This window comes from Macaca mulatta, chromosome 5 (genome assembly GCF_049350105.2).
Source record: "Macaca mulatta isolate MMU2019108-1 chromosome 5, T2T-MMU8v2.0, whole genome shotgun sequence".
NCBI lineage: Eukaryota > Metazoa > Chordata > Mammalia > Primates > Cercopithecidae > Macaca > Macaca mulatta.
Genome location: NC_133410.1, coordinates 48,203,175 through 48,217,999, shown reverse-complemented (window position 1 = coordinate 48,217,999; position 14,825 = coordinate 48,203,175). Strand labels below are relative to the sequence as shown.

The 14,825-nt window shown below is 35.0% G+C and overlaps 1 protein-coding gene across 19 annotated transcripts in view; it reads left to right on the top strand.

Moving 5' to 3' along the window:
* Positions 1-14,825, top strand: part of FRYL (FRY like transcription coactivator) — a 286,763-nt gene that overhangs the window by 72,175 nt on the left and 199,763 nt on the right. For 12 of the 19 annotated variants that reach the window (XM_078003384.1, XM_078003377.1, XM_078003386.1 and 9 more), the window contains one exon: positions 10,411-10,536. The exons of 2 other annotated variants lie outside the window; for them this stretch is intronic. Coding sequence is in view for 4 of the 17 variants with exons in the window: in XM_078003393.1 (XP_077859519.1) it covers positions 14,095-14,290 (196 nt within the window). In the remaining 13 variants the exon portion in view is untranslated. Of the gene's footprint in view, positions 1-10,410; positions 10,537-14,044; positions 14,291-14,825 lie in introns of those variants that run through there. 5 more of the 19 variants (XM_015138344.3, XM_078003376.1, XM_015138342.3 and 2 more) reach the window with 3 other exon arrangements.

The following is a 14,825-nucleotide window of genomic DNA, read 5'->3' as shown; positions in this document are numbered from 1 at the left end:
ATATGCGTAGTTTGCACATTATCAGTTGAAGTTAGTACATTTTTATTTAGTACTCTTATTTTTCCAAACGCCACTTTTCTAGTTTCTGTGGGAGATGTAATGATGTATGTACCCTTTAGAGGATCACAGTCTCAAAGCAACTCTTACAGCACCACAGAGCTCTAGAACAGGAAGAAACTCTGGAGGTTATCTTCTCTTAAGGGTATGTTTAAACAGTAGTTCTCTGATTCTTATGCATTTTCTCCTTTGCTCAGTAAGCAGGAGATGTGGGCCAATTTTTTGTTTGTTTGTTTTTTTGAAACAGGGTCTCACTTTGTTGCCCAGGCTAGAGTGCAGGGGCACAGTCACTGCTCACTGCAGCCTCTATCTCCCAGGTTCAGGTGATCCTCTCACCTTAGCCTGGGACTACAGGCTAGCATCACCATGCCCAGCTGACTTCTTTTTACTTTTACTAGAGATGAGGTCTCACTCTGTTGCCCAGGCTGGTCTCAAATTCCTGAGCTCAAGTGATCCTCCTGCGTGGGCCCCGCAAAGTGCTGAGATTACAGGAGTAAGCCATCATGTCCGACCATGGGGCAGTTTTTTTAGTTCAGGGATTTACAAATTATGAAGTCAAGAAATAATTTTAGTGGGAAATGACTAGAATATAACACTTGTTTTTCCTGTAATTAGGTTAGAGACTACCAAAGCGTATTGCAGATTATTTCAAATATATCATATTATATTGTGTAGATATATACTGGGTTTTAAAAAATGTATTATAGGTTGTGCGCAGTGGCTCACACTTGTAATCCCAGCACTTTGGGAGGCCGAGGCAAGTGGATCACCTAAGGTCAGGAGTTCAAGACCAGCCTGGGCAACATGGTGAAACCCCGTCTCTCCTAAAAATACAAAAATTAGCTGGGTGCGGTGGTGCATGCATGTAATCCCAGCTACTCAGGAGGCTGAGGCAGGAGAATTGCTTGAGCCCGGGAAGCAGAGGTTGTAATGAGTTGAGATTGGGCCATTGCATTGCAGCCTGGGCGACAAAGCGAGACTGTCACAAAAAAAAAAAAAAAAAAAAGTTACATAAATTTTTAAATACATTTTTAAATGTATTTTTTTTATTGAAGTGAAAAGATTTTAGAAAACATATCTTTAATGTGTCTTCTCCTCCACCTCCCACTCCCGACTTGAAACCTGGGGAGCAGCCAGTGTTCTTCATCCCTAGATATGCTACTTAATCTCTTTGCTGTGCTCTCTTGCTCTCATGCCTGATACCAAAGTCAAGTGTTTTCTACCCAGAAACCAGGTGATATTTCCCTGTGATAGTAAAAAACATGCAGTGAGATAGTTTTTTCATTTTGCTGGTCTTGCTTGCATGCCTTTGGGCAAAAATAAAACACTTTGGTGGCTCTGCTAATCTGTAAGTATTGCTTATGATGTGCCTATCTTGTTACCAAGATGTGATTTAGTCACCAAGAGAATTTGGATATTTAATACTAGTACATAACAAAACTCCTTATCAAGTACTCATGTGGGCACATACAGAGGCCTAATTGTATTCTTGTAATGCACAATATAAATACTAATATTGTTTTGGAGAATCAGCATGGTATGCCAAAGCCATGGTTTGGAAAAATGCATTGTAGTATGTTTTTATCTGTGGGAATTACTGGCAAATATAATTGAGAGATTCTAAATACTGTAGTTGTTTCCTTCACTTTTGAATTTGGCTTAAGTATTTTTGGTCTTTTTTGTTTTAAATCGCTGAATTATTTTGTTGTATCAATGGTTGAAGCTAAACCGTGATTGTTATTTTAATATTTATGTCTTCTTTTAAAGGTGTATTTTAAAAACAATTTTCTCCCACTGAGAGGGGTTAAAAAATAAATGGGGAGAATAGTAGAATAAATGCTCAGGTGCCCATTCCTCAGCTCAGACATTTATGAAACCACTGTTACCCACTCCCTTTCTGCAGGTCCCAGTTATTTTTGAGGCATTTTCTTTGTCACAACATTTCACCTGTAAATACTTCAGTATGCATTTATAAGAGACAAGGACTTCTGTTTTTAGATAGATAAAGAAGAATCTTAAAAACCTTTTTGAAGAATGTACTGAATTATGATCATTAAATTTGTGTATGGGATGTTAGAGTGATATAAAGGAAAATGAGATAGTTTAAATGGAGTAAGTGGAAAAAAGAAATACCCCACAAGCAGTTGTACCAAGAAACAGTAGAAAAATTACAGTGAAAAGGCCACTTAACAGCTTTTAAAGTACTCATGGAGAAAAGGAAGACATTTGCATTTTATAACCGCCAGTATGTGTCTACATTCCACATAGGTCAGTAGGGGAGTAAAGCCAAGTGTATTTCATACCATTTGAAATAGCAATTCTGTTTCAAGACTTTTTCTTAAGGGAGAAATCAAAGATGTGCACAAGATTGCCAATCAAGATATTCACTACAATATTACTTACAGAAATGGGGAATTGAACCTTTTTTTAAAGAGATCTTTTAGTCCATTCTTTTATTTTTATAGATAATAGTACAGGTAGTTTCCATTTATTAAGTACTTCCCGTATTTCAAGCATTTTGCTAACACCTTAACGTGAATTATATGATGTAAACCTCTAACAACAATAATAAATTAGCAATATTTATTACAACCTCCAACTTTCACATGAGAAACTAAGGCTTGGGCCAGGCGCGGTGGCTCATGCCTGTACTCCCAGCACTTTGGGAGGCGAAGGCAGGCAGATCACCTGAGGTCAGGAATTTAAGAGCAACCTGGCCAATATGGCAAAACTTTGGCTCTACTAAAAATACAAAAATTAGTCAGGTGTGGTGGTACGTGCCTGTAGCCCCAGCTACTCGGGAGGCTGAGGCAGGATAATCACTTGAACTTGGGAAGTGGAGGTTGCTATGGGCGACAGAGTGAGACTCTGTCTCAAAAAAAAAAAAAAAAAAAAAAGAAACTAAAGCTTGAGTTTAACTAACTTGTCCTAGATAACTCAGGAAATAAGCATAAAGGAGAGTTCTAAACTTAACCTAATTCCAGAGCCTTTGTAATCTAAACATTATACTGTACTACTTCCTGACCTAGTCAAAAAGGCGATTTAGGCCCATAATAAGAAATGGGAAGAAGGGACTCTGCTCCAGGTCACAAAAAATAGTGCAAAAGTGAGATTGAAAAATCCTAACTCAGGGCTAAATACAATTTGTTGCCTCCCCGCATGAATATGGCTAATAAAAATAATTGCTCCTTTTTTCTTCTCTTTAGTATCTTATGTTCAACATTTCCCCATCTACTGTTTGTGAAATTATAAGTTTCTAGTCTTTATTTTCTTCTCTGAGGAATAATTTTCTGAATCATATTTGCTCAGCAACATTCATGAAATAGCACTGCACTACTCATGTCCTGAGCCTAAATGAATTGAACTTAATGCTCAATATTAGTGGAATGATTAAAAGAAGATAATCTATTTATAAAATAATGTTTTGTAACCACTAGATAGTGTACAATATGATTCTGGTTGTATGCAATACAATGTTTAATTTATATAGGAAGACCTGAAAGAAATTAACCCAGATGGTAAAATGAATTCATAATGGCTACCTCTAGGTGTTAGAATTATGAGTAATTTTTATTTCTTCATTACTTTTTTGGGAAATTGTTGCAAATTTTATCAGCTTTTGTTGTATAAGTTAATAACTATTACCATTATTGGGTACTTACTGTGTGTCAAGCACTCTTTAAACACTTTTCACCTTTTACACTTAGTTCTGAAAATAGCCCTAAGAGATTTTATTATCCTTATTGTATAGATGAGGAAACAGAGGTTGAATACTTTGACAATTTGAGTGTATCCTTCTAGGTGTATTCTTGGCTTCCAATTTTATTTCCAACAGTTGGGAAGATACTATAAATATTATTTTTTTCACTTTGTAAAAATGTGTGTTGAATATTATCGCAAAGTAGTCAATATATTTTTAAAATATTGATGGATAACATTTCATCTTAGGAATGTGACATGATTTTTTTTTCCAACTGGTCCTTTTTGTTCTTTGCCTCTACTACAATATTCTGCTCATAGGAATAATAGTACAATGAGCATCTTTCCCAATAAATTTGTATATACATTTCTGATTATCTTTCTAGAATTAACTCTTAGAAGTGGAGTTACTGGGTCAAAGATCATAAACATTTTAGAGGCTTTTGGTACAAGTTGTGAGATTGCAGTTGACAAATGAACTTCCTTCCTTAAATTTCGAAAAGTTGTTTTGGGGCTATAAATTTGGGAGAAATGGGTCATCTAAGTCATCTGGGGGAATTTGTGCTTTCATAGTTTCTCTTATAGAAGTCAGGCTTCTCTAAGCTTGCTGGAGGCAGTAAACACAGAGAAAAAGAGGAAAGACAAACTTTGGAGATTAAATTGTAGCCATTTACTTGGTTTATGACCTTGAGCAGCTATTTATTCATTTTTCTCTTTTAGTTAACATTTTTATTAACTTAGAAACCTTTTCATTGCAATTGTTTTATAAAAACATGTAAAATATACCTATCATCTATACACATTTTCTCTGATGTTTGATTTTATGGGACCTTAGGGTCATAATTAGCTAGAATAAGTCCCATTGTATAATTTTAAAAAACTATACATATAAAAGGTTAACACATTGATTACAGATGACTCTAGAAAGCATTTTAGATGTTGCATCTTTCAAAAGAATTTTTCTAAGGGGTCACATGTTCCCTTCCTCTGACAAGCAAGAACAGAAACTTTTGGATGAATTAATTGAAATTTCTGTTAAATGGTTAAAGAGTTATTGTGTGTTTCTCTTGGGCATATCATCTTCCAGAGACTTTGTAGGCAACTTCTGCAGACTTTAATTCTAGGTTTGGGTGGTAGGCAGAAGAGCATTTTAACTTAAGGGGGTTCAGAGAATAATTAATGAAATCAGTAAAGAAAGTATCCATATGAAGCCACTGAATACATTAGGGTTGGTTATTCTAGAAAAACCAAGGTTGATAATGGGTAATCTGACAGTCTAGAAATTCATGAGCAGTACAAATGGAATAAACAGAAAACATTCTATTGACCGTTGAAGGTTGTAATTGCTTTAATGGAAAAAAAGAAGTACTACTTTTTTCTATGAATAGTAAAATTGTAAAACAATCTACTGGCCCGGCGCGGTGGCTCACGCCTGTAATCCCAAGACTTTGGGAGGCTGAGGCAGACGGATCACGAGGTCAGGAGATCGAGATCATCCTGACTAACACAGTGAAACCCCATCTCTACTAAAAATACAAAAAAAAAAAAAATTAGCCGGGCATGGTGGTGGGCGCCTGTAGTCCCAGCTACTCTGGAGGCTGAGGCAGGAGAATGGCGTGAACCCGGGAGGCGGAGCTTGCAGTGAGCTGACATTGCGCTACTGCACTCCAGCCTGGGCGACAGAGCAAGACTCCCTCTCAAAGAAAAAAAAAAAAAATTAAAAAACCTACTATAAATGGTAGGCATAGAAAATAAGTATAAGGAGGATTTTTATCAGAGGCTCTTAATCCATAATTAATGGTTGGATTAGGAAGGCTCAACTCTTCAAAGTTATAGAAATGTGCTTTTTGGAAGATGACATCTCCACCTCTTTCAGATTTCTAAAGCAGTAACTCCAAAAGGCTTAAGCGCCCACTGGAATATAAGCTCCACAAGGATAGGGATTTTTGTTTTATTCACTTTTTTTCTGTCATACTGGCAGATAGTTCTGTTTAATAAATATTTGGCGAGGGTATGATTTCTGTAAACTGATGTGTGGTAGTCCAAAAATTTTCTCTTGGTTCTTAACTCTAAATGTAGAATGGAAAGATTTATATTTCATTTATATTCCATTTTTCTGTGCCAACATGAAAATGTAGTATGAAAATTATTCTAAAAATACATATTCATTCATCAGTGTATAAGAAAATGTACCACTGTGATGCTGTTTTCATTTGATTTAATGAATGAAACTTTTATAGAAAACTTCCTCTTAAAATTGTGAATGGAAAATTTGCTGCTTGTTTTCATTAGATCAAGTAGTATGACAATAACTGCTGTTCTGGCTAAAAATGTAAAGTCAATAAAATGTTGACAAGTTCACCTGCAGAGAACATTGGTTTATCAGCAAGAAATTTAGATTTTTGCAGTGAAGCCCAAATATTCTGGCTGAGTATCATTACACAGCATTTTTAGCAGGTCATGTAATATAATCTGTAATTATATTAGTTAGTGTAGTATGTTTCCATACTTTTTAAAATTGAAATTTGGGAGAAAGTTAAAAAGAGGCTGGCTGTGGTAGCTCACGCTGTAATCCCAGCACTTTGGAAGGCTGAGGTGGGTGGATCACTTTAGGTCAAAAGTTTGAGACCAGCCTGGCCAACATGGTGAAACCCCATCTCTACTAAAAATACAAAAAATTAGCCAGGCATGGTGGCACACACCTGTAATCCTAGCTACTTGGGAAGCTGAGGTAGGAGAATCACTTGAATATGGGAGGCGGAGGTTGCAGCGAGCCAAGATCGTGCCACTGTACTCCAGCCTGGTGACAGAGTGAGACTCCATCTCAAAAAAAAAATTGACTAAGAGAAGGTTAAATGCAAGTTCATTTTTTAAAAATTTAAAAAATTACAGCATTTCTCAAGAGAAAAAGTGAATTACTTAGCAAATGAAGAGTGATAAAACCACTGTTAATTTTACAAATAATGAAATTTCTTTGGTAATTAAAGGGATGACCATAAATTCTTTTTTAAAATGATTTTTACTAATGAGATATAAACAATATTTGACTAATTGCTGCCTGCATTTGATTACTTGTAAGCAAATTTTTCTTGTTTTTACACAATCTTTGGCAGATTAAAGAAGTTACTGCATTTTGTTTTCTATAATTATGTTTGTGTTACAGAAACTATGATCATTTAAAATTTATTTGAAAACTGTTGCATCCTCACTCTAAAAGGCCGTCAGAACACTTGTGTCATTTTGGTTTTTGCATCATTTTAAGAGGCCTTGCAAGATTGCCAGAATTAATTTTAATAGAATGGCAGGAATTGACCCTCATAGATTCCGTGTCTTATAATGCGATTTCTTGCTTTAGTTGAAATATGAATTTCTAAGTCACCACACCCTCTAGTATTCAAGTATAATATAAAATACATTTTGAAGTTACATTTAGAGTTTTGAGCTTGGATCTTTGAGGTAATTTACCATAATCTTTTTACCTGGTGGCGTAATCACTTTTATAGCATTCTGTAAGAATGTTAGCATTCCTAACAACTGTTGCCTAAAGATTCACTGAGCAGGGACCCCAATCTTTTATGAAGCAGTCTTTTTATTACTTACGTACTATTTAAGTTGTTGTTCCTTATGTCAAGCTCAAATCTACCATACGCCAGGCACCATAACTTCTCTGTTCAAATTGTGGAGTATTCCTGTCATACAGACAAGTATTGCGAATACTATATTGAACATCTCTGAAATTCATTTATCCTTAATTTTTGCTCTATTTGCTTGGGATTATTGTTTCCTGTATTAATGTATATCAGAGACGACACACATCAGATGTCTTCCTAAAATTAAGATAAATTTGTGGCATTTCTGTTATTATTCTAGAAATTCTGTTCAGAAAGGAATGAGGTTCATGTGTTATTTGAACACCCATTCAGCTTTCTTTTGCTTTCTGTACTGAAGTGAAATGAGGCTTCCTGCCCCGAGGGACCTCATTTGCCCTGAGGCCCTTCCAAGTACCAGAGCTGGACCACTGTTCACTATTACACATGGAAGCTTCTACATTATTACTCTCTCTGTGGGTGAAAAGTCTTGCCCTTCAAGGCTTGTGCTGTTGGGCTGTTTACAGTCTTCTCTTCAGTGTTGTCAAATACCAACTGAGGTCTGTTTTTATTTGAACTTTTTTGTTTTAAATAAGAAAGAACAGCAATGATTATTTGTGTAGCATGACCATGTAGAATTACCAAACCTCTCTGACCTTCAGTGTCTCAAAATAGTATTGTAAAAGTAGTAGTAAAAATTACTCTTCTTTACAGATAAAATGTTCTCTGATCAACTGGAATGAAAATAAAAATTAATCCCATATTAAGTGATACATATGGAGAAAAGATGAAAAAGTGATTGTCATGCAAGTAAACAGACCAAAAAAGTCCCAGAAAGACCCACCCCCACCAAGCCAGCCCTGCTAAAAGTGATTATAACCTATGAAGAAAGCCAGAGAAGTATAAACCACATATTTTCCAGGGTTACCAAAAGATGCATTTATTTTATCTTATCAAAAGTGAAAAGTTGAAAATAGGAAGGTTGTGTGTCTACTGAAGAAGTGTTACAAACTCTGGACAAATATTGAGAAGTCTTAAAGTGACATAGTGCCATGACAGTGTGATTACAAGAAATACACATACAACAAAAGCGTGACATTAGCACTTGCTATGTCTGAGCTGAAGACTGCAAGCAAAAGCAAAGCAAAATGAAATACCTAGACATGGTGGTACAAATCGGTCCTAGGTAGGATTTTTGCTGTATTCCTAAAACTGCATTGTACTTCAGTAGTGACTGGTTTTGTAATTTGTCCCAGAAGATGAAATGAAGGATAGCTTAAATCTCATGAAATATTGTCCAGTGGGACCATGCCCACAAGACATGACATGCTGTTTGTCACATTAGTTTTTTTTAGGTTTGAGGGAGAAGTGATTCCATGAACCTAAGATAAGTAAAGTATCAAGAATTATGGCAGGATTGTATTGATAATAAATTTTAGAAATATTTGCTGGAGCCGTAAAAAATTCCAGTAAGTTCGAATGATACTGTGAACAAGCACAAACAAGTTAGTATTTTATTCATATTTCCCAGATTTTTGGCTTTGAAAATTTGGCTTTAGTGATGATTTAATTGTTTACACCTGTGAGTAAATGAAATATTACGTTTTTCTAACTTGCCTAAAGGAATTTCAAATTAAGAGTTTTTGGTACAAATTAATACTTCAGGATATTTAACCCTTTCTGTTCGGTTGGGGATTAAATTAATTAAAGAGAAAAACTAATATGCAACTGGTTATTATTTAAAATAAGGCTAATTTGAGTTTCAATGCCAGATTTAAAATTTGTCTTATTTTAGCTATAGAAAAATGCTAAGACCGCCAGGCGTGGTGGTTCACACCTGTAATCCCAGCCTTTAGGGAGGCTGAGGCGGGTGGATCACCTGAGGTCAAGAGTTGGATACCAGCCTAGCCAACATGGTGAAACCCCATCTCTACTAAAACTACAAAAACTTAGCCGGGTGTGGTGGCGGATGCCCGTAATCCTAGCTACTCAGGAGACTGAGGCAGGAGAATCGCTGGAACCCGGGAGGTGGAGGCTGCAGTGAGCGTGAGCTGAGATTGTGCCACTGCACTCTAGCCTGGGCAACAGGAGTGAAACTTCGTCTCAAAAAAAAAAAAAAAAAAAGCCAAGGAAACATGAAATGTGCCTGATAACGTGGAATCTTTATAAACGGTAAAAAGACAATTCCCTGTGGTCATTTTCTTTATTCTTAGTAACCATCCAAGTATTACAGATATGGTACTGTTGTTCATGGTTCATGACCCCCTCAGAGTTATTGCAGGTAGACTTTGAAAAATATGCATCCCAAATGTTATCTGTAGATGTGATAAATATCAGGCCTAGCAGATACATGAACTATTTTACAAATCTATATTTATTGTAGTGAATAAAATAATGTATTATTGAATAATTAAGTTGTGTGTTAGTTTAACCATTGACTAGTAAAAGCATTGTCACTATACAGAAGAAAGGGAGGAGAAAAACTAGAGATTAAAATTTATTTAAGAGATACTGTCACAATTGCTTGTATGGATTTTGTTTAAATTTAGATTAGAGGAAACTGTTAAAAAGACACTTGAGACAATTGGGGAAATTTGAGTGCTCATTAGTAGTTGATATTATATTATTAATATAAATATTATAATGGTATTAACTTATTTTTACAAAGTAAATCCTTGTCTTAGAGAGATGCATAATGAATTATCTACAGATGAAATGTTATAATGTCTCGAATTTGCTTTAGAATAATCCAGAGTGGTGGGATAGAGGTTGGGGGAAGTGGATGAAGATATGAATGAAACATGATTTGCCATGAGTTAATTGTTGAAGCTGGGAATGGTGGGGGATTCATTATACTACTCTTAATAATTTTGCACTAATTTGAAATTTTCCATAATAAAAAACTTAGAAAAAATGTCATGCAACATTATTGAAGGGGAGGATATCTGCAGCACTAGGTGACACTGGTGTATAAAATGTGTTCAGAAGTAGGGATGGACATGAGTAACATACAGGTGTACTTACTATAAACACACCTAATGTGTAAATGTATTTTGTTTTTCTTCAGAGCTGAAGCCATTTATTGGTATCTTGGATGGGTAACATCTAAAGGCTTAATTCCTGAAACCACTCAAGAGTCATAGGATTAGACGATCCAAGTTACCACCAGGAAATTACTGTCTCAAGTGATACGGTAAGATTATAGTAAATATTCTCAAGGTTTACATAGTGATTGAGGTCTGAAAAGATTTTTAAATGCTGTATTTTAGCTGTGAGGTTCTACTATAATTTCTTGATCCTATAACTATTATACCAGGAGTTAAAAGTTGTGGTAATCGTTAGCTAAAGTACTTAGAAGTATCAACATGTAAACAAGGCTTTGTGGCATTTCCTCCTCATAGATCCTGTTAATAATAAATACAGTTTCATTACTGGAGTGCTTCCCCTTTGTTGTATGTCTCAGAGTGGATCCTTTCGATGTTTATTAGCAATCAACACCTTTAACGAGGGGGCTTAGGAAACTGATGAAACATAGAAAATTGAACTGCAGTGCAGGCTTAACAAAGGTTTGGCCAACCCTAGGCAGAATATTGTAACTGTGAGAGTTTATTTCCCTTTTTAAGTAGCCAGCTTTTTGGGTAGAGAGAGACGTATCTTCAGTGCCTGTGTATCTTGCACAGATCATTAGAGAAGCTATTCAACAAATATTTGTTGAATGAAGGAAATCAGAGAAAAATCTATGGGCTCTTCTATAACACCTAATCCTGTCCCTATTACCTTAACCCCTTCCTCTCTCCAGTTTAAAGTGCAGTTGAGAATGGTGAGGTTAACAGTGACACAAATGGTTGTCTTGCATGTCATGAACAAACATGAATTAGCATTCTATGTACCACTGTGTTTCTGGGCTTCATAGATAAGGACGACCTGCAGAGAGACCTGGGGAAAACCACAGACATAAAATGGAAATAACATGGGATCATATCCAGAGAGAGAGGGAGGGACAGAGAGAGAAAGGAATGAGTTTTAGGTATATTAAGGCATGCAGTTTACCATTCTAACCAGTTGTTTTTTCTGTTTGTGGGGAATAGACTGATTGGATCTTAATTTTGACACTTTTATGCTTGAAGATTAAGAGACAATCTGCTTCTAAAAATCAGTGCTTTTTTTCCTGTTGAATATATATCTGCTTCAGGGCAACAAATTTGTGTCTTTTACTTGACTTTGTTGTTTTTTTCCTATAGGAGTTCTTGAAACAAGATTTGTATTAATAAATCCTTAAACTTTCTCTGAACCTTAATACTATATTAATGCTTTACATGGAAAGAATCTTTAATTAATGCTTTTTACATAAATAAAAAAAGGATAGTTGACTTAATAAGTAATGTGGCAGGAGAATAAGGATTAAAAACAAAGTAATTCAGAACCAGAAATTTACTCATTTTTCTTTTTTTTCTAATTTTTATTGTACTTTTAAGTTCCGGGGTACATGTGCAGAACGTGCAGGTTTGTTACATAGGTATACACGTAACATGGTGACTTGCTGCACCCATCAACTCATCATCTACATTAGGTATTTCTCCTAATGCTATTCCTCCCCTAGCCCGCCACTGCCCGACAGGTCCCGGTGTGTGATGTTCCCCTCCCCATGTCCGTGAGTTCTCATTGTTCAACTCCCACTTATGAGTGAGAGCATGTGGTGTTTGGTTTTCTGTTCTTGTGTTAATTTGCTGAGAATAATGGTTTCCAGCTTCATTCATGTCCATGCAAAGGACGTGAACTCATTCTTTTTTATGGCTGCATAGTATTCCATGGTGTATATGTGCTACATTTTCTTTCTCCAGTTTATCATTGATGGGCATTTGGGTTGGTTCCAAATCTTTGCTATTGTGAATAGTGCCGCAGTACACATATGTGTGCATGATTCTTTATAATAGAATGATTTATAATTCTTTGGGTAGATACCCAGTAATGGGATTGCTGGGTCAAATGGTATTTCTAGGTCTAGATCCTTGAGGAATCGTCACGTTGTCTTCCACAATCTTTGAACTAATTTACACTCCCATGAACAGTATAAAAGTGTTTCTGTTTCTCTCTATCCGCTCCAGCATCTGTTGTTTCCTGACTTTTTAATGATCACCATTCTAACTGGCATGAGGTGGTATCTCAATGTGGTTTTGATTTGCATTATCTAATGACCAGTGAAGATGAGCTTTTTTTCATATGTTTGTTGGCTGCATAAATGTCTTCTTTTGAGAAGTGTCTGCTCATATCCTTTGACCACTTTTTGATGCGGTTGTTTTTTTCTTGTACATTTGTTTAAGTTCTTTGTAGATTATGGATATTAACCTTTTGTCAGATGGATAGATTGCAAAATTTTTCTCCCATTCTGTAGGTTGCCTTTTCACTCTGATGATAGTTTCTTTGGCTGTGCAAAATCTCTTTAGTTTAATTAGATCCCATTTGTCAATTTTGGCTTTTGTTGCTATTGCTTTTGATGTTTTAGTCATGAAGTCTTTGCCCATGCCTATGTCCTGAATGGTATTGCCTGGGTTTTCTTCTAGGGTTTTTACGGTTTTAGGTCTTAGATTTAAGTCTTTAATCCATCTAGAGTTAATTTTTTCAATGATTTTTTTCTGATTTCTATGTAGACCATTTGTGCTTCATCTTTTGAAATACTGTGCAAATCATTTTCTTCATGTTGAGCATTGGAAGAATGAGATTGTATTGTATTTCACTAAGTGAATCAGATTTTTAAAATTATGTGTCATTCGAAGTTATAGATATGATTGCTTGGGGGTTTTACCCTGTTACCTTTGTGTTTTCATTTCCTTCTTGCTCACTTAACAACCCCACCAGAGCGCAGGCAAAGGAAGGGAGAGAACTTTCAGTTTTCAAAGTCTTTTGTAGGTATTTCTTTATTGGATTCTCTTGTTATACTTCTCAATTACATTAAGGCAGTAGGATTGGCTACTTTTGCTATTTGAAAATATTTTGTAGGGTGCTTAATTATTTTGAAAATCATATAATGTTATGACTGTGTTTCTTGAATTTAAGAATTTATACTTTCAGTTCTTCAGCTTTATGTTTTTAGATCCATATATTTAAAATTATCAAATTTTTTTTGGTTCTTCATGCCAAAGTTTTCACCATTACTATTGATAAGTATCATTGATTTTAATAGGGAGGTTTTTTTTGGCATTTAAAAGTCACCTTAGAATGTTCGTAATATAGAATAAAGTTTTAAATGACTCCTTTTCATGTTTTATAAAAGTTGACATTCCTGAGGTGTGTTAGTGAATTTTCAAAATGATAAGAATTATCTTTTGAATACAAGTTACTGTTTTACACGTCAACTCTAAACTTATTTAAAAGAAAGACACACCTCAGGCCAAAGTAAATTTCTCTTTACGTGATCACAGTGAAAGTTTTCAAAATGTAAATGTTAAACTAGTTGGATGCTTAACATTTTATGGTCTCAGTATTGTCGTTAACACCCATCGTACATGTAGGTGTACATGAAGTGCAGTTTCATGGTCTATAGCTGTTTGGTTTGTTATCAGCATGAACAGTAAATGTCCTAAAAATCAGCTTCAAAACAGCTGGCAATTGACTGGGGTTTAGCACCGCCTAAATTCACATGACGTTTATTTGCTCTTTGACACAAATAGTGTACCTGAACTTCTCATCGAGGAAGTTGGTATAAGCACCTTTCTGTGTGCTTGTGAGTCTAGTAATGTAGAAGAACCTTGAAATGGATTTTTTAAAGAGAGTTGTTCCTTCCATTCTTTCGGGAGATGTGGTTTTGGATACTAGTACTCAGGAAAGTTCCCCAAGATTAGTTAAGATGAAATATCTGAGCTCGCTTTCATCTGAGAAGATGGTAGATGAGCAAGGCAGAACCAATTTCTGTCATAGTAATTATGACAAATACGAACACCAACAACTAGGTAAAGTAGAAACATATTTCTTTCCATCCTTTAAAAAAGTATTTTAGGAAAGTAAAACTATTTTTGCAAGTATGAATTCTAGTGAGCACAACTATTTTGAAAATCAAGTTTAAATATTAAAATGTTTAATGAAGTATATAGTTGGCCTACTTTTTTAATAAAATTTTTCTTCAAGTATAGCTGGAGAAATATTTATGCTGTAAGTCAAGATAAAACTTAATGCACTTAATAGTTTTGATGATCTTTGGAAAATATTTTTGAAACGTTATTGACAATATATTAGTTATGCCTATAGGATATGCAAACAAAAAGTAAGATACTGAATTTTACCTGTTACTATAGAAACCATTTAAATTTTGTTTAAAAATATGTTCCATTGTTTTATTTTAAAAGATAATATTTGGGGTGAAATATTAAAAAGTTAAATCTTTGAATAGAACAAGGATTATTTTGTATCATAGTATTTTTGTTATGTGTAATCCTGCAAAGTTAAATATAATGTTCTTTAAAGTTTGAGAGAATAATAGTTAATATG